The sequence below is a fragment of the Neodiprion fabricii genome, chromosome 6, assembly GCF_021155785.1.
Source record: "Neodiprion fabricii isolate iyNeoFabr1 chromosome 6, iyNeoFabr1.1, whole genome shotgun sequence".
Classification (NCBI taxonomy): domain Eukaryota; kingdom Metazoa; phylum Arthropoda; class Insecta; order Hymenoptera; family Diprionidae; genus Neodiprion; species Neodiprion fabricii.
Genome location: NC_060244.1, coordinates 5340747 through 5360427, shown reverse-complemented (window position 1 = coordinate 5360427; position 19681 = coordinate 5340747). Strand labels below are relative to the sequence as shown.

At 36.9% G+C, this 19681-nt stretch overlaps 3 protein-coding genes across 11 annotated transcripts in view; 1 reads left to right on the top strand and 2 right to left on the bottom strand.

Moving 5' to 3' along the window:
* The first annotated feature begins 1523 nt into the window (after positions 1-1523).
* On the top strand, positions 1524-16757 carry LOC124185156 (glutamine-dependent NAD(+) synthetase). 5 transcript variants are annotated; one of them, XM_046575619.1, is made up of 14 exons: positions 1524-1741; positions 1916-1995; positions 9909-10097; positions 10172-10427; positions 10513-10705; positions 10768-11008; positions 11106-11342; positions 11413-11528; positions 11625-11929; positions 12038-12246; positions 12356-12581; positions 12670-12846; positions 13231-13269; positions 14995-15097. In XM_046575619.1, exons 2-13 carry the CDS (start codon positions 1916-1918, stop codon positions 13261-13263), a joined length of 2262 nt encoding a protein of 753 aa, XP_046431575.1. In that variant the 5' UTR covers positions 1524-1741; the 3' UTR covers positions 13264-13269; positions 14995-15097. The 5 variants fall into 5 exon arrangements, with proteins under 5 accessions (XP_046431575.1, XP_046431572.1, XP_046431573.1 ...); XM_046575616.1 differs by lacking the exon at positions 13231-13269 and adding an exon at positions 15294-16757 and having other exon boundaries at positions 1530-1741; XM_046575617.1 differs by lacking the exons at positions 1524-1741; positions 13231-13269 and adding an exon at positions 15294-16757 and having other exon boundaries at positions 1775-1995.
* Positions 2334-8252, bottom strand: LOC124185152 (cytosolic carboxypeptidase 2). The gene is made up of 16 exons (XM_046575605.1): positions 8024-8252; positions 6799-6989; positions 6582-6734; positions 6199-6482; positions 5957-6103; positions 5785-5893; positions 5390-5635; positions 5140-5309; positions 4860-5022; positions 4554-4781; positions 4218-4309; positions 3914-4127; positions 3713-3833; positions 3456-3648; positions 3159-3365; positions 2334-3086 (listed from the first exon to the last, which is right to left on the bottom strand). The coding sequence occupies exons 1-16, from the start codon at positions 8091-8093 to the stop codon at positions 2552-2554; spliced, it is 3123 nt and encodes a 1040-aa protein (XP_046431561.1). The 5' UTR covers positions 8094-8252; the 3' UTR covers positions 2334-2551.
* Positions 16758-17038: 281 nt separating the features above from the next.
* LOC124185154 (transcriptional regulator ovo-like) overlaps positions 17039-19681 on the bottom strand; it is a 63661-nt gene continuing 61018 nt past the window's right edge. For 4 of the 5 annotated variants that reach the window (XM_046575611.1, XM_046575612.1, XM_046575613.1 and 1 more), the window contains 4 exons: positions 19404-19651; positions 18546-18683; positions 18156-18455; positions 17039-17956 (listed from right to left, as the gene is read on the bottom strand). In XM_046575611.1, the coding sequence (XP_046431567.1) occupies positions 17786-17956; positions 18156-18455; positions 18546-18683; positions 19404-19651 (857 nt within the window). In that variant the 3' untranslated portion in view covers positions 17039-17785. The remainder of the gene's footprint in view (positions 17957-18155; positions 18456-18545; positions 18684-19403; positions 19652-19681) is intronic. The other variant, XM_046575615.1, reaches the window with a different exon arrangement.

Genomic DNA, 19681 nt, shown 5'->3' with positions numbered 1-19681 from the left:
TCTGTAAATATAGTATAAGAATGATTTAAATACACGTAAGCAGCCTTGTACCGACTGTCCTCGTGATTGTATTGCCGTTTCAGTTAATTTTATAGTCGATAATTATTTATATTAGGTAGCGTTACGTGTGAATATTTAAATTATTTTCACAATCGGCGGATATCCAGGTCATTGCGTTGACCCATCGAACCATTTCCATGGCGGTCAAAAGGATGGGTAAATACACGATGCTGTTCAATTTGTGACGTTCAAGCATCGAATAATGAATATTCAAAAATTCACCTATTTAAAAGGAAAGAATAAAGTAGCATTAGTTGAAATACGATTTCTTGCGATATTTCTCCACTTCGGGAATAACGTTCCGTGAAATGATCAACCATCGCAGTATCATTACATGTATTATACATAAACAGATACTATCCCGTCCTCGATCACGTCAAGAATCAAGATCACGCAGCTTCTGACTAAGAGCGAGTCTGCTTTATGCACACAAGTAAAAAAATATTAAGCTATTCTTTTCAACTAGTCAAATGTTTCGATAGCCTGACAAATCGGGCCAATTTTTCATGTTTTGTTTATAACACAGACCGATACCTGCCAATAGAAACAGCTTATCTCTTCGATTGCGTTGGAAGCATCTTATCTTAGCAGTTATGTTGGAATTATCTATTATTGGTGTTTCTAGTAGTTTTGCATAACGTCCAAAATAATGCTTAATTAATGACGTGAAATCAGGTGTGTATTTCACATGGATCAGATAGTGTCAAAGCAACTTTTATGTGTATATAATGACCTTGCTTGCGTGCAGTCCACAAGTGCAAAACTTTCTTGTTTGTAGAGTTATGAGGCGTACATATGATGGCACTACGGTGCAAGATTTGCGAGGCTATCGCGTGTCGATTTTTACATTACTTTCAAAATTAATCAAGCAAATTTCATACACATTTCAGGAATGTTTATTCATATTCATAATTTGCGTATGTATTACACTTCTTGGGACAAATTTGTTTTTCAATAAATTGTAAATTTGCCCCACGAATTGTTAATTTCTGAGGTAAAGTAAAGTTTGGTGAAATAAATTTTTTTGTAAGAACATTTGGAGATGTACATCGATTAAATTTCCTGCTTTTTCATCATCATTCTCACCATTTTCCATTCCTACAAATAGTACCGTCGATGGTGCTTTATTATTATTCTACTCGACCGACTTTTAATGCAGATTCTGGAGTCAGAGTATTTGCCTGGTTTGAAATTAATTCAAGGCGGCAAAGCACGGAGAGGGTGCCAAAACTGTAGGCCTGCAGAGGCAGCTTGAGTAAGCGGTTCGCGAAAGGTGAAATTAAGAAATTCCTCATGCACTGTAATTGTAATTAAGTTGGCCGAGAGATATTAAGTTACGAAGACAACCCGCAGATTTTTCCCGTGAGGTTCCTTGCGATTGTTTTTTAGCCCGTGGAATCCTAGGGTATGGAGCGAGAGATGCTTGCGGTATTCGAACGGAAAATAGTCCATGCGTGAATCCCACGAATTCTTTTGCATTAGGCTCTAGTTTTTTATCTCCGGGTGTCGTTGACGTTTGTACGGTTGCACACTATTATCACGTTATTACTCGTGTTATTACCGAACAGTGAAAGGTACTTAGGTAATTTTCTATTAATGCTTTGTTTCTGTCCTGTGATTGAATTCAGTATATGCATGTACTGTAATCCCGTTGATTAACGACTGCTGCGAGCTACCGCGGGTGAGTTTATTTTACTTGCGAACGGTGAAGAAAAACTCATTGTCTTCCACGTTACAAACAATGCGATAATAGTTTACATATCGTGATAGGATAGCCTTTTGTTTTGCATTTTTTTGCTTGTTTGGTAATTTTCTTTACCAGTAACATAATTTTTTTTTCTCACTATTTATGTAGATGCATAACAGGAAACGCAAACACCGCAGTGGAAATCCTTCCAGACGGAGAGAAGAGCGCGAGCCGCAGAGAACTGAAAGGTTAAGTTACACCTGTTTAAAAATTCTCACCGTTGACTTATATTCGTCGTAAAAACGAAAATTATTTTACGAATCTAATTCAACAATCCTCCTAAATTCAATAGCTCACTCTTATTCTTACATTGCAACTTTTCTTCCGGGTCAGGTTAGGTTTGCCTCAGGCTCGGCCAGGGCTAAACTAGGTTAGGTGAGGGTAAGCTAAGTTCAACTATTTAAAAATTCCCATTATTTGAATAGAGATTTACGAAATTTGTCCTCACCGATTTTCGCACATTTTTTCCATTTTATTACTGCGTCTTTCAATCCATATTCCTGAGTCTTAAGCAAATTCTCTGAACTAATCGGGATGTATATTTTTATTAAATTCGTTACACGTATACTACATTTTTGGGACTGTGGTATAAAATGGGTAGACGAGAATATGTGTTCAATTATCTTTCACGCTAAATCGATTTTTCAAGTACAGGGGAAATGGGGATACGTTCCCTGGGCCGTTTGATAGGCTTTGCTTTTATTGTAAATGTGGAACTATCATGGTTCCTTATTCTTAAAATTACTATTTTACTGCCATAGCCCCGAGCATAACACTGGCGCTAAGTACTCGTTTCTTCTTTACCAGTGATTTCTTTTTTTTCTTCGCAGTTCTTGGCCGCACGCTAAGCTGAACTTCATCTGAACTAGAACTGTCGGTTGTGGGGTCAATCATTAACTTTTGTTTTGTTTTGGGCATGCTGGTAGCGGCGGTAACAACTAGACCTCCTTTACGGAATTTTCGTTTAGATTCAGATTTGTGCTTGGCTTCCGGTTTCGGTAGCTTTGCAATCCCGAACAATCTTAGGGAATCTATTTTATCTGCCCTTGTCGATATCGCGTTAGTCTCTGCTCCAATCGTGTTCATATTCACAGTCTTTTGGCGTCTTAGCCGTGTCCTTTTCTTTTTAATTGGCTTTGGGACTTCTTCCTCATCTACATGGATTGGTAGAATGTTGATTACCTTTGCCTGCTTTTTCAGCAATTTTTTCTTTACTTTTCTTGACTCTCCGTTCGTTTTCTGAGTATAGTCTAATGCCTCTAATTTTTTTGAGCAAGATCTGAAATTTATTGGATTTTAGCCTTAAAAAGGTCCATTGTTATTTCATGCTTAAAACAACCTGTTTTCTTACTTTAGCAGAGTTTCGCTATCGGTTTGATAGGCCAAGGCCAGGCTCGATGCTCCCCAGCCATTAGAACTTTGAATGAATGGATTTCCTCTATCTTCTTTGTATTGGCTCCTCATTGGAACGCCCGTCCAAAGTTGCTGACGCAAAGAGGCCATTTTTATTTGAACATCCTGATGCTTTGAGAATATAGGAGACAGGTGTCTCGATGTTCTGAAACAATAGAGAAACAAGATGTTACCTAATGAATTTATAACCGATTGACCTTTCTTTGACTTTTGGTAATTTGAAATGAAAACTTGCTTTGGTTGAGGCAGATAACGTGGCTGCTGTCTCGATTTGTGAGTTGTCTTTGCTGGAGGTAATTCCTCTCCTAAAGACAGACTGTGAGGCCTTATTATCGATGGTAATGGTAAATAGTCTTTGCGAGAATCTTTCCTATAATCTTCATCTTTTTCTGATACATCAGACCTTTCCATTAAATTAGAGCGACTCTCTACAATTCAAAAGACAACTGAATTATCATACTGGAATTCATCATATTTCAGGTTTCTGTATACCTTGCGGAAGCCTGGAGGTTGCTATAGATGATTCCAAATAATACTCATCTCCTGACTCACTGACATCGTATAAATCACTTCCTGGATCGGTAATCGGTACGTCCATAACAGCTCTTTGAGTCTGTAACACAAATATGGTACGGGAAGCGAGTGTGAGCAAATATTCATCTACGTTTTAGTTTTTTCAGTCAAATTTTGTACCAATATTTTCTTTTTGACTTGAGAGTTCTGTTCCAAAAATTTTTTCCTCGCTCCATTTCTTATTTTTCCATTGCCTTTGGCCCTTGGTAGTATTGGCGACGGCGGTGGAACAGATAGGTATGGGTAACTGTCGTCCGTATCTCGTTTTGATTTTTCGTCAGCTCTTTCTCGTCTATCGTCTTGCGATGAACTATCGGATGTATCGCCCTCATCGCTTTTATTTTCACAAGTAGAGAAATTCCAAGAAATATTAGTGAAATGTGTAATCAGCATTAAAAAAAGAAATTTATTCTAATCAACGTACCTAGAGTAATCGGTTAGATTGATATTTGTTGGTTCATCAGCGCTTGATCCTTCCTTCATAAGTCTTGCAAGAATTTTATTTCGTAGTCGTTCCTACATTGACATTCAATTTCATCCTGCAAGTTGAAGCATGCCCGAAATTATTCTAGATATTTTCGATTTTGTAAGAAGATGTTACAACAAATGTATTTCTGCACAGTTTCATTATTTTGAGTACTGCAAGTTCAGCTTACCCAAAAATTTCCACGCAGCATCAAACATAATCAGAATTACAATTCTAATAAATATAGTTATGACTACTATGAAATACAAGAACTGAGATTGCTTGAAACCTCACCTTCGTAGGATCTTCGTCGGAGAAATCCAGTAGGGTTTCACAAAAAGCTTTACCAATTTGTTCGTAATCTTGCGTCGAAAAGTGCGTATCAGCTCTGGAGCCAATTTTAGAACCACTCAAGGAAGCCTCCATGGTATAACTGTTTTGCACACCCATTAGCCAGACAACTACTCTCCCTGTGCCTTCTTTTCCCTTTTCAATATGGAATTTGCAATTCTCAAATGAAAACTGAAACAGGTTGAATTCTCAAATGAAAACCAACACCTCAGTGTTTCATTCACTTGTATGATCCGGTAGACTACTCACTTTATCAGCAGCATTCTTGTGTAACATTAAAGGAAAAACTTGTTCTGACAGTTTTCCACCAGATCCACCCCTTTTACTTTCACAACCATAAATGAATATGTTGTGTCTCCTTGAGTGCGCGTGTAAATCGCAGTATATTGCAATACCGCATTCCTCCATCAATCTGTCGTTGCATGCATAATTATTAGGTATATGACGAAAACTCAAAGCTATATTATCAATGTTGAATTGGCTACATTTTTTGTGCTTATTTTTCCTCGTCTCTTTCCTTGTGCCTTACCTGCGAATCATGAGTTTGGTATGCCATACCGAAGGATAACTCTCTCGCATTACAGTTCTGTATTGTCGATTCAAGTCCTTCCCAGACAAAGAGCACCTGTTATTCCCAACTATAACTCCATCCGGATTTAGCATTGGTACCAACTTGAAGATAAATCGTTCCCGCAATTCCTGTAAAATTGTATCAATAATCAGTACATTACTTTTCTACGATGAGATTTCTGAAGAAATTTCATCGGAAAGTATTTAACTTTAGCCTGATTAGAATCCCCGGTCAGAAAGTCAATAATTCCTTTCATCATCCAACTCGATGGTGTTTCCCCAGGATGTACACGTGCAGTTATAACAACACCTTTTTTCTTTCTTCCGTCATCATTGAACATTGGCGCGGTTATAGTTAGATAGTAGACATTGTTTCCTGCCAAACTTCGACACAACAATCTGAGTTTGGTGTACTTGGTTTTGGCAGGGTCATTGATAATTGAACCCAGATATTCCTGAAAGAAATTAGACTCACGTTAGTCCAATGTTAGTTTTTCTTGTTCGATTAATAATTTCTGAATGAACGTTACATAAGTTGATAAATTGCGCAATACTGATATTCCAGTGGTCACAAACATTTGAATATTGCCGATTCACTCATTACCTGAAGATCTGTGTATGTATATGGGTAACAATGAGCTAAGTACACAGTGTCCTGGTCGTGCGGGAAAGACAGATTAAATGTCAATGTATGTTTCTCTTTCTCTTCGTCGCTAAAACAAATCCAAATGAATAAAAATGTTCAATTTGAAAAAAATTATAATTTAATTACTTACGAGGAATCGTTCTTGTAGTAGGTGATGTTGTCGCCGCACCTTCTCCATCCGACAGCGTGCAACGATGCATCTTTGGTAGAGTATAGCAGAGGCTTTAGTCCTTCATTATACAAACTATCTTCTTTACAAAAATTTACAATGGACAACCTGTTGTTAACAATAGATTGAAAGTATCGAATTCATCTGTTTATAAATGTTTTTTGTACACACCTATTCTTGTCTGTAATCAGATTACAACTGACCTGTATATTGTCCTACTTTTGGTGTTTGATATTCTAAAATAATACCATTGCATGTGTCTTTGAGTATAAAGATCCTTCCTCAAGTGAAGTTGATAGTAAGTGTCTGTTATTTTAATGACCTTGCCCAAGTTTCCAGATTCAAATCTTGATTCAAATTTTAGGTCCGAATTACAGGTAGCGAAACTATTTGCTACAGAGTTATCTAGGCAATTCAAATTTGTGTTTGATGCACTTGTTATTGGCTCCTGTATAAAAATGGTCCCGCCGATACATGATCTGCTGAACTGTAACATGCAATTCAGCTTTGTCTAATATTACCAATGGTTTTGAATTTTATCTTTTTCGATAAAAAAGAATCATTAGCAGAATTAGTTGATACGTACATAATTTGTGGCACTCATAGGGCAGTATCGAAAAATGACTGTTCCGGATTCCTCTCCAATTGGTTTTGGCTTTGGTTCTTTTCCACTCGGCACATAATATGGTTCTGGTGTAGCCGGAAAATATTCTATATGGCGTATCCTCTCCTGTATTACCTAATATCAGTTTAACTTCAGTAAGTTTCAAATAATGAAAATTAAGAAAGCTAGAAGATCTTACTTGACACTCTGTCGGCCATCTCGCTTCTTGTGTTATACCATCGATGCCAGAATGGGCATCTGGTATAGTTGGAAAGGCTTCTTTGGAGTCTCGGTATCTCGCAACACTTGCAGACAAATTCAAAGCAGTTTCTATATCTCTTCTCGTAATGCCGAGACGACCTTGTAGGCATTGGCTTGTGATGTAACTGTCTGCGAATAAGACCGTATTGATTAACAAAATTTGATAAATTTAAATGAATAAACCTTATTGCTAGAACTAGTGTCTAACGCAATTTGTCTGTATGTTTATTCTAACTTTATCAGTGCTATTATTATTGTATTGCTATAGATTATTGTATTCCCACTTGAAGGATCACTGTATTATTTTGCTCATTCATTTAGGCTTGTATAGGAAATGCTTCATTGATCATAGATAAAGGTTTAAACACACACATCAGATTGTAAGTGGATCACAGTCACGCTCGCAAAAAGTTGAGGCGCACTGTCTAATTGTTGTAATTAAGTTTGATATATATTAGCATTCTCTGGTTCATAATAGTTAGAACTGTACAAATAGTAAATAAAATATTTACATGTTAATCCCATTATTTCGATTGCTTATTTTTTTCTAATAAAATAATACTTTTACGTGCCAGTTTTGAATTGTCAAACTAATCGTAAGGTTCTGTTTCATAATGAAAAGCATGAATTTGACTAATATAATGATACGTTTTTTGTGCTTTATGTGTGGCTAACGTTGAGGTTGCAGGCAACATGTTTGTGACAAATGAATCTAAGCAAGATAGAATTGCAATACAGAGATTTCGATTAATTTAACAGCTACTAATGGCAAATAATGAATATAAAAGATAACAGATGAGGTCATTCGTTGAAACATGTTTCTCCAGTTTTGTTTTTCTAACATATGAATGTGGAACTACAAACAAATTTATTTGGCTTCTAAAAACTATTTCTAGTTGAAAATAAGTTTGTGTTCTCATTGCCATTCCATAGAATATTCACCAATTCTTTCTGTACGTTCGGATACCAATTCGCAATAGTCCGGCATTGTGTTTTTAACTTCGAATGATGCGGTGTTATGTAACGATGCTGAAAAATGGACATACTCTCTCTACCTTTTCTGTTCTATAATACTTGGATAAAAAATAGCCATTTATAAGTTGGTGATACTGACTTGACTTTATCTTGATAAACAAGCTTTCGCATTACGCAATTAAACTCACTTGGAATTGGGTGAATCGGAAATAGAGCTGCTTGAAGTTCTTTCACTCTGCTGTTTACAGCGAAATCCATTTCTCAGCGCTTCGACGCCAAACAATTTGAACAACTTGACTAACATTATAATTTCTTCATTTATCATTATTGGTCCTTGGCCTTTTCAATTTAATGTGCCATTCACTATACATACATTTCCAACTATCAATGCACCAGTCTAAATTTTAAATCTAGGGCCTGTAGTTTTGGTGAAATGTCCTTTTTTTTTCAGTAAGCGTTACACATTATATCATTTTGTAACTAGTATAAAACATTACAGCCTATGTAGCGTACTGCTTTGTTTATTTTGGTAATAATAGACAGTCATTCTTGAAAAAATTTTTACTGGGGTCTACAGGACAGCAGAATTGATCTGTTTCTTAAATCATTTCTGATGATTGTTAAGTACATGTTATAAGGATTTTATTATTTAGTATTTAAATATGATTGCGTTATCAGTAGTTTTTAACTTTTAACATTATCACACGCAGCTTCTTGTACGAATTATTTTACAAAAATAAAAAAAGATTCCTTTATAAATAATCGCAGTTTTTGTTCCACATAGCCGTTGCTCTTTCACTTTGCACCTGGGCTTCCAAGCTGCAAGTTAACTCTTGGCTAGTAGATTGACCTGTGCATAACTATTCCCTAACAACCATCAAAGCAGGGGGTGGAGCCAATGGTTGCTTGGAGGGTTGCTTGCATTGGTATCTGTTATATGTACAAGGCGATGCAGAGAAATATTGATATTTGAACGGTCTACTTTGATTAGGTTTTGATCTATTTAGGTCTCGCATTACCTTAGGTGAGTATGATTGCGTGAGGTAACGTGCCTTTGCTTGTGTGAGGTGAAGAAATGAATTTTTTCTAACTTGTATACAACTTTATCTAAATCAAACGACCTTCAGATGCATTTTGCTGATGGTGTTAAATTACTTGCAAATTCTACAAGCGTTATTTTCTATCTGTTACACTCGCACACCAATATTATTCTAGTACCAGTCACCGTCAGGTTCTTCTTTTTCGCCTATCAAACCTCCCCACTTTCGAGCTTTTTCTTCACAGTACTAGTCTGTTCTGATATCTTTCTGAATCAGAAAGGGTTCAATTTACATGTATATGGCATAAAATTATAACAGGTGTTCCGCGCACACACACACAGATTGTTGACTATCTCCTACGTCAGCACGCTGGAATATGAGGCGATATAGATTTCAAATTTCAAAGGAATTTTAAATATTCCATTAATGGATCATGATTGATGGCTGCTACTAATAACATTGCTGCGTCAGATAATCTGCTCCACTGACGTCAGTTTCAAGCAAGTTAACAATTTTACCAAAAAATGAATCACAACAGACTAACATTGATTTCTTCCTATTCTTCCTTTTCTGTCTGAGTCACGTTAATTTGCACGTTTTAAGTCAGGCAATTGTAATCATCAGTTGATATTTTTTGAAATGGTCTCGCATTATATTGAAAACTACAAAACTAAAGTGGAATGGTGATATTTGAGAAAGGTGAAAATATTAGTGAAATCTGTTTTCTATCTAGCATTCCTGTGTAAGTTCTAAAGTATTGATCAATCAAATTCATTATAGCACGAGCTAATGTGCAGGCAGATTCTCCTGGCATTGTAGATTTATGAAAAGAGTCGGAATTATAATTACAGTCGAACTGCTTATTAGATATAGCTAGCATTTACTTGAGGAGATTTGTTTACATTTCTTAACGATATTCCAGTTTTTTTATATATACGTAGAAGCCTATCCCGGATTTATTGATTGATTTAATTCATCGTTATTCTACATTATGTGGTATCTAGGTTTTGAAAACTCCAATTTCACATTGCAGTGCTGAACGTATAAAATTTATCAAAGGGACTAATACTTGGAATATGGGGCGAACTGTGACAGTAGCAGCTTGCACGCTGAACCAATGGGCGATGGACTTTGATGGGAACCTAAGAAGGATATTTCAAAGTATACAGCAAGCCAAGGAGATGGGAGCAACTTATAGAAGCGGTCCAGAGCTTGAAATATGGTAAACTAATGAATATTTGTCAAAGAAATGAAAATAAAAAAGCAATTTGCGGTACCTCAAACCTTTTCTCACAGTGGTTATAGTTGCGAGGATCACTTTTATGAATCAGACACGCTGTTGCATAGCTGGGAAGTATTAGCCGAGCTTCTAAAATCACCAATATGCGAGGATATATTGATCGATGTTGGGATGCCTGTTATGCACAAGAATGTGAATTATAATTGCAGAGTAGCTTTCATAAATAAAAAGATCTTACTGATTAGACCAAAAATGAGAATGTGCGAAGATGGGAATTACAGAGAATCAAGATGGTTTTCTGCTTGGACTAAGGTAAGTAAAATTATGGCAATGGTCAAAAGATGCGCCTAATCGGAGAAAAAAATGAAAAGAAAAAATTTCCTGTAATAATTTGCAGGAGCGTATGGTTGAGGATTATTTTTTACCTAGAATGATATCAGCTATAACTGACCAATCGATAGTACCTTTTGGTGACGCTATCATTTCGACCAAGGATACATGCATAGGTTTTGAGATATGCGAAGAGTTGTGGAATCCGAGCAGCAATCATATACCGATGAGTCTGGATGGCGTTGAAATAATTGTTAATGGTAACAAATTGTAGAGGTCTGTGTCCATTTTCAATCTGTTAAAAAAAATGTCATTATTGCAGGAAGTGGGTCACATTTTGAACTACGGAAGGCTTACGTTACCGTCGATCTAGTGAAAGCAGCTACCTTCAAGGCTGGCGGGTGCTACATATTCAGTAACTTGCGCGGATGTGACGGTGCTCGGATTTATTTCAACGGTGGTTCGAGTATTACTTTGAATGGTAAAATATTGAATCGTGGAAAAGAGTTTGCCCTCCAGGATGTTGAAGTAACGGTAGCGACGCTTGATTTGGAAGATATAAGGCAAGCTGGAGTGAGCTTTTGATGTAGAATGTATAGAAGATATGAAAAGGTCATCTTAAAAAAAAACAACAGTCTTAAAATGGTTTTTTCGCCGCAGGTCTTATCGAAACAATATCAGGTCTCGAACACACTTAGCTGCGAGAGCTCAACCTTACCCTCGGGTTAAGGTTGACTATGCATTAACATCTGACGGTGTAATTTCAAACCGTCCAACTATTCCAATTAGTTGTGATTATTATTCAATGGAGGAAAATGAGTCGTCGAGGTGGAGGTATCACACCCCAGAAGAAGAAATCTCTCTGGCTCCGGCTTGCTGGTTGTGGGATTATTTGAGGTTTGATATATAAATCGTAACATCATTAAGCGTCACAAAATGATTTAATGCATACCTTGTTATCTTACAGGCGATCTTGTCAGGGAGGTTTTTTCTTACCTCTCAGTGGCGGTGTAGATTCAACTGCTGTTGCGTGTTTGGTTTATTCGATGTGCGACATGATCGTCAGCTCTGTCAGCAAAGGCGGCAAGTTATTTGTCTGATACAGTATCTGGGAAAATTTGGAGACTCGCGGAACTTTCGCAATCCCAGGTGTATCCTAATTTGTACAATTAATTATAGATTCCCAAGTTCTTTCGGATATAAGAAAAATCGTGGGTGATGGTGAATACGTTCCCACTGATCCGAAGCAGTTATGTAACGTTATTCTGTTCACTTGCTACATGGCTACAGAAAATTCTTCAATTGAAACAAAGACGCGAGCCGCTGAACTGGCCAGTCAAATCGGCGCGTATCATCACGGTATTGTTATCGATACAGCAGTCTCTGCAGTTCTTGGTATATTTCAACAAGTTACCAAATTGACGCCAAGATTTAAAGTGCACGGTGGCTCGCCAAGGGAAAGCTTGGCACTCCAAAATATTCAGGCAATGTTTAATTAAACACTTACAGTCAATATCTTAATAAACAATTAGTACGAAAACAATTTGACCCATTGTCAGTGAGCATTAACTCGAAATGAATGAATTGTGCAGGCTCGCTTACGAATGGTTATTGCCTATCTGTTTGCGCAACTGATGTTATGGGTTAGAGGGAGACCCGGTGGGCTTTTGGTATTGGGAAGTGGTAATGTAGACGAGGCTTTGAGGGGCTACTTTACTAAATATGACTGCAGTAGTGCGGACGTCAATCCAATTGGAGGGGTAACAAAGACTGATCTGAAGAAGTTTCTCATCTACTTTAGGTAAGAGAATTAACGGATTCGCGAATGACCCAGAAATATTGGAAAAACTTTATTCTAATGTAAAAAAAAATATTGAATTTCGTGTCTACAAGTTGTAGGAATATTTCAGAAAGAAACATAACATGCACACCCTGGACGCAATATTGGATGCTCCACCTACGGCCGAATTGGAGCCTTTACAACACGGTCAGTTGGCTCAATTGGACGAAATCGATATGGGAATGACGTACAAAGAGCTCGGGGCTTTCGGAAAATTGAGAAAGCAAAATTGTGCAGGTCCATTTTCTATGTTCTGCAAATTGTTACATATGTGGGAGGATTGTACTCCTAAAGAGGTGATTAATTGATTGAGTTTTTTCGAACAAAGATTTAAAATCGTTGCAACATTTCTATGTTTCTACGATTACATTCTCTTAATCGTAGATTGCCGATAAAGTGAAACATTTTTATCGCTGTTACGCGATAAATCGGCACAAGATGACCGTCCTTACGCCATCATGCCACGCCGAAACGTATAGTCCCGACGATAATCGGTTTGACCATCGGCCTTTCCTTTACAATCACACTTGGAAGTGGCAGTTTAAGGCGATCGATGACCAGGTGAGTTTATTACAAGACGGAAAAACGCTTCGAAGTTCTTCAGCCGTCGAAGGAGTTGCTAAGAGGCAACGGGGAATGGTTGGCATGGAAAATCAGATGCAATCTCATTGTTCGCGTGTCAATAGTAAGAGATATACTTTCGTGGTAAATGATATTCGTGTTCGGGTAGCATACAAATTGGCTTTTAGATTTGAGTAGATATTATTAAGAAACGCTCTCACAACGTTTTTGAAGTGCACTTTTTAGTTTTTCGCAAAGTTTAACCGAAATCTGATTGTAACAACTACTCAGAGAAAACTTTTTGGCTGAACACGTAAATGAGACTAATTCTTCTACTTCATTCATTCTCATTTTCTTGTGAATAACATGAGGATATTAATCTAGGTACTACGAGCGAATGGGTCCGAACCAACTTAAGTGAAAGTACGTACGTACTTTACAGTAATTGAGTACAAGCATTTGCTTTTTTTTTATACACTTTGCACATCGTCATCACTATCAAACGATATTTTGCTCGTTTTTTATTTGTTTGGCTTCGCTAATTACCCGTGTGAGTTGTGAGATAATAGAACTGAAATGTTGTATTACTTCTAATGTTTCTATTATAATTAATCTACCGGAAACTATGATAATGATGAATAAGAATTCTCGACCTCGTATATAATCTATTATAGAATCTTGGTGATCGGTCAATTAAGTAAACGTATTTTTAGTGAACGTTTCGACCCGGATATGGGCCCTCCTCAGAACAATTTATTTATTCAACTGTCAAGAACAACAAAAAATTTTTTTTAAAATAATAATACTAGAAGTACAATCGGACATTAAATATTGTAGATGTAATACTCTTAGGGCTATTATATATTATTGGTTAGTGAGAACAATTTGATTAATTGAAAAAAGAAAGGCTTAAAGTGTTATTTACATTTTTTTAAAAGTAAGTGGACAAAGATGTAGTCGAATTCACAATTTACAATTAGTGGAGACAATGTTCTTTGAGTGATGGTAGTCAATGTCAATCTTCTAGTTATTTTACATGTAGGAGTTAATAGTTGGAAGTCATTAGTTAAAAAGATTAAAGAACTATGTTTCTTCACAGTCAATATGTCATTGTGTTAAAAGGTTTTAAAGAAGGTCTTTTTAGCAGTAAAATTAATTTGCAAAGTGTCCAAGAAGTGGAGCTAGGCTCTTTATGACTATGTCTATGTATATAAATAGATCACACTCTTAATATTTTAAACCGATATCATCCACGATTACAATTTACTATCGAAATAGAAGAAAATGACGCCATCAATTTCTTAGATGTATTGCTGATACACAACAACAATAATATCAAAACAGATTGGTTCCACAAAAAAACCTGGTCTCAAAGATATTTGAATTTTAATTCTCACCATCCAATGTCCTACAAAATAGGTCACACCAATTCCGTTAATCTTCGACAAGATGTTGAACATTTAAGTAATATTTACAAACCTCTAATCTCCGCCCACACAACAAATATTGTTTAACCTTAACTAGATACACAAAATTTTTGTCCCCATAACACAGTTTTTCTACATAATTTTTTTTCACAAAATATTTTTGTTTTTCTGTATAATTGTTTATATTAGGTTCACCTTCACTCTGGATCATATTTGTTTCTCCCATCAGTCGTTATTCACCTGTTGACCCAGTCGGTTCAACCGATAATAATTTTTGTTAGACATGAGGAACATAGTCATAAAGAGCCTAGCTCCACTTCTTGGACACTTTGCAAATTAACATTGAACTCAAAGAACATTGTATCCACTAATTGTAAATTGTCAATTCGACTACATCTTTGTCCACTTACTTTTAAAAAAAGGTAAATAACACTTTAAGCCTTTCTTTTTTCAATTAATCAAATTGTTCTCACTAACCAATAATATATAATAGCCCTAAGAGTATTACATCTACAATATTTAATGTCCGATTGTACTTCTAGTATTATTATTTAAAAAAAAATTTTTTGTTGTTCTTGACAGTTAAATAAATAAATCGTTCTGAGGAGGGCCCATATCCGGGTCGAAACGTTCACTAAAAATACGTCTACTTAATTGACCGATCACCAAGATTCTATAATAGATAAACTATGATAATACATGTTTTCCATCTCGATTACAGCTCAGACGAATAGGCTCTGATGATAAGACGCACCGGGCACAAAATAACGAACCCAGTGTTTCAGCAAAGTCTACTCTTCCTCCTATTCGACTTAATACAACGAGTAAGTAAAACTCAAAATTCGCCTTATCAAACATTTTCCATTGTTTTTCTGAATTAGATAGTTGAAAATTTCGTTTGTTGCATAAATGCTCGATTCACTTTCAACTCAACGAATGGACGATCGTTAAATAAACATGAATTACTTTGACAGACGATTGAAAATTACTCATTAAAGATTGACGAATATTTTTTTTCAGACAAAACCCATCACGGTGTTGTGGTTTAATAATAATAAAAATAAAATAAAATTTATGTCTATCATACACGATACCTTCTGATATATAAATACGTATATCGGTAAGCGTACCCTTACAAAATGTAGGAACTGATCGGAATGATATGAGTTTCCGTCCCATGTGAATTCTTAAGGATACTCATACAGACAGTTGGTTTTAGAGGCAAAAATAAAAAAAAATAAAATAAGTTTACCATGATTATTTTCATACCGAAATGTATTGAAAGTACAGATTTTATAAATAAATTATGTATGTTTCCTTAATTTTAAATACCAACACTGTGTGGACCAAAGGTTTTTAATATGCTTAAATTAAGATTTTTTTTATTATCTCTTTAACTTCTACATACAGAATGCATAACCACGTTCGAGACAGACCTTTCAACATGCGTAGATTAATAATCACGACGTTCTGCAATATATTCATACACATTTCTATAATGTGCTTATGAATAGCTCTATCTTCGTTCGAATCTTCTGCAGAAATGATTCTATTAAAAGTTAACGACGATAAATATAATATTATTATCATATATGAAACAATACTGGATGTAAATTAAATAATAGATTATATTTCAGTAAATACGATTATAACTTGAGTATTTCTAAGACTTAAAAATGGATTACGAATTTTCATCCTATTGTACAAAAAATATCTGTCACAAGGTACAATTTGTCTATATTAATATTCAGACGAAAAAAAATGGTTTACAAGGCGAGAGTTATTCTTTCCAAACGTTTAACTTACATTATGTATATACATTTTTCGAACGCGGCTCGCCTTAACAAAACGGACTAACACGGACGAGAGACAAGAGTGAGGTTTTCACCAATCTCTGAATACCGAAATCTGTGGAACAGTTTTATTAATTATGTACATTATAAATATGTACAGTAACGTTGTTCGATCGATTCTTTCTATCATTAATGTTTTTCATTTTTTCTTTCATGAAATTTTTCGTCTCTGTACCCTAAAACCTTGTTTTGATCGTTCTTTGATCGGCTATAGTTACTCCTAATATTTATCAAATATATAGGTAATATAATGGATGGACTTTAGCACCTTCTTCGAGAGTAACATTACTTATTCTTCGTCCGCTGTTACATATTGAGTTTCTTTTTGCTTTTTCATATTTTCAACTACTATCCATATTGCTGTATATAATCAATTGGTAAAGTACCTTAAAACACTTGCACCTTGTTCGCCTGTGTATAGTGTTTAGGTACTTTAACTCTATACGGTTTACCTATTGATACTGTAATTTGTGCGCGGTGTGCGTTATGTTCACTGTTTATACGTCTTCTCAGTGTGATGTGTGTATTTAACTCTAAATCTACCACCAAATTGCACAAATCCCCGTTTCGACTATGTGATCGCGATTATTCTATGCATGTGATGAATTAAGAAACAAAAGTATTGTATAAACGAAAAAATTAAAAAACAAATTGTGATAATTATGTCATAAATGAAGATGCGAGGAATGATCAAGTTTGATACTCATTTTATTTTTTTTTTATCGTCAAATCAATGTCAAATTACACGAACATACTAGTAGTGTTAAATAATTTCAAATGAGAGTTTTGGATGAGGACGAATGAAACTGTTATTATAGATAGGCTTATTATTATAGACAATGATTTAAATTAAAAAAATTGTTTACAGCTGTAATTCATGCCTGAACTCTACAATAAAGTCTTCTAAGATGCAATAGCCACGGTGAATTATTACATATGCGGTGCTGCAAAAGATCTGCGACGTCGTTACTTTACGCAACGAGAAAATCATCATGATAGTCTCTCGTTTACATCAATTCCTGGAGACGAAAGTCGAGATCTTTTGCCCCCCGCCCGTCAAGTCGGAAAGCAACGTAACTCTCCAAAATCCCATCGAGTCTCGTTCAAAAGTCTCTTTATCAGTTCATTTGCACATTGATAGAATAATATAAAAAAATTAAAATAAATGTGAAATAAGCATTCCTGAAACGTTGAATCCGAGTTTACAGGCACTTCAGCTATGCCGTTGCCGTATTTTCATATACGATTAACTTACTATAGTCCTGAATAATCATTAATTATAATTAAAGTTAAATACTGCCGTTAAAAGTTACCTTAAAATTAAATAAAAGGCCTACTGCCTGCCCATTTCACGCCCCGCATCAAGAGATGGAAAATAAGAAACACGATTTTTGCATACGACTCACTCCCTTTCCCTCAAAACGCGGCCGTGAAATATGCCGGCGTTAGACTCAGGTCATCATATGTGTCCCAACGATGGCCTTGCGCTTTTTGAAAACCCAGAAACGACCGTCATTCGCAGAACTAGTCGATTTTCAGATTTTAAAAATTCTGCCAGCCATCGGGCCGCACCTCCACCTAACTCCCCTAATTTTTCTTCATTTGTTCCCCCTTCTCCGCTTTCTCTATACGCACCTCTCTGATTTCTCAGACTTGGACTTACGTGCGAACTTGCAGCAGCATGTTAGCGAAGTTGCTATTTGTGAACTTGAAGTGACGTTTGTCGTAGAACTTTAGGAGAGCCGGACTGTACGGGTGCTTGTCTTTAAGGTGTAGGTAGTGGACTTCCGGTTCTTGCGTCGTGTGGCCGCACTCCTCGCAGACGTACACCTGTTAGATTTTTTTGATTCAACATCGGAACTGATACATATTTGTTTTTATTTTTATGCCAGATATTATTAAAATAAAAGACAGCTCAATAAATTCTTTCGTTTTCATTGTGAAGTCATACTGCAGGTTGAAGTCTCAGCCTTCCTTGCAACGAAATTATTGACCGTAACCCCTTAATCCTCGAGGACACCTAACTCACCTTAGTGCGGCGTTCTTTGTAGGCGTACTGATGCTGAACACCGTGGACCTTGAGACAGTGACTCTCTAGAGAACAACGCTGGGTAAAGCTCTTCTCGCAAAGATTGCACTTGTAAGGTCGGACGCCCGTGTGCGTTCTGGTGTGCCTTTTAAGGTCGAAGGTGTCGTTGAATCCCTTTCCGCAAAATGTGCAGAGGTAGCGTTTCACATCGCTGTGACATTTCATGTGGCGGTTAAGGAGTCTCTGAAGACTGAAGTTTTTGCTGCATACGCGGCAGGTGAATCTGTTTGGATCGTCGTCCTGAAGTAGATTGAGTAAATGATTATCAGTAACCGATGTTTTGGGGATCCGTTCGCGGGATTACAGCGAAATCCTCGACTATTGACTTACTTTGCCAGGTGCTGGGCGCGCGGTTTTTTCTTCTTCACGAGTCGCCGCCGCTTGCCGCTGACCTTCGACCGCTAATGGATTTTTAATACCGTGTCCACCGTTTACAAATTCAAGCTGTACATCGCCCGGAAGTCCCAACTGTAATCAAAAAATGCAGAGACATTTTTCTTAGCGGAATTTCAAAACCGAAATACGTGGCCCAGCGCGGTCGGTAAAGCACTCAAGATGATTGGCATTGCATATAGGTGATCCATCGTAAACAGGGTTCGAAGCGTGTATGAGATACTTTTTCACGAAATCAATATCAACCAACGTTTCCTACATTATCAAATTAGGAAACAGTTCATCGACTCGTGGCCCTACTAATTTCGATAACGGATACGAGCTATAAAATCGTCATTACGCTAGCGTTAAAATGATCCTCATCATGAGGGTGTCCAATGTTTTTTGAAAAATCTCATCACGGTGTTATCGTATACCGACGAAATAAATCGGTAGAAAATTACTACAGCACTTACGTTAGCATTCATCGATGTCGTTTGACCGTTCACGTCTTTAGCTACCAGGTGTTTGTACATGATATACCTACATAGTTCATATTGTTTAATTCTTTACGACAGATCATGGACACTACGTCTTAGCGAATCTGCCGTGCCCTATTATCAAAGATTAATAATACCTATACAGCTGGTACCCCAGAGTGTTCGCTGAGATTACTTCCGTATTTGGAAAACGGTCTTCAATTTTCTCCTGCCAAAAATTCAAACCGTACCAGGATACTTGGTGAGTTAACGTATCTTTTCGCGAATAGGGAATTTACTACGTATGCGTTTGCCTCTATCGATCCAGGGTGCTTACCCGCTGCTGAAGGACGTTGACGCGCTGTGGTAGCGGGGGATCTCCGACCGGGGAGGTATGTTTGGAATTGGAGATTGCGGAAGTTGCACTCACGCTGGCGGTGACACTGGCCGGGCTGGGTACCTGGCCATGGTCCATCATGGTGCTGGGCGATGACACGCTGGCCGAGGCGGTGTCGAGGGAGCAGCTAGCGGCTCCGGGGCTGGGCAGACTGCCACCGGCACTACTGGCCGAGTCGAGGTCAAGACCTGAAAGCATGACAAGTTCGTGCGACAAAA

Bases quoted from the DNA above. Each gene is read 5' to 3' on its own strand.
- LOC124185156 (XM_046575616.1), top strand. From the start codon at position 1,916: ATGCATAACAGGAAACGCAAACACCGCAGTGGAAATCCTTCCAGACGG. The intron at 11,343-11,412 runs GTTTGATATATA...GTTATCTTACAG, and splicing joins TGGTTGTGGGATTATTTGAG to GCGATCTTGTCAGGGAGGTT. The intron at 12,582-12,669 runs GTGATTAATTGA...TCTTAATCGTAG, and splicing joins AGGATTGTACTCCTAAAGAG to ATTGCCGATAAAGTGAAACA.
- LOC124185152 (XM_046575605.1), bottom strand. From the start codon at position 8,093: ATGGATTTCGCTGTAAACAGCAGAGTGAAAGAACTTCAAGCAGCTCTA. The intron at 6,104-6,198 runs GTCAGTTGTAAT...TGTTAACAACAG, and splicing joins AAAAGTAGGACAATATACAG to GTTGTCCATTGTAAATTTTT. The intron at 5,894-5,956 runs GTAAGTAATTAA...GATTTGTTTTAG, and splicing joins TACTACAAGAACGATTCCTC to CGACGAAGAGAAAGAGAAAC.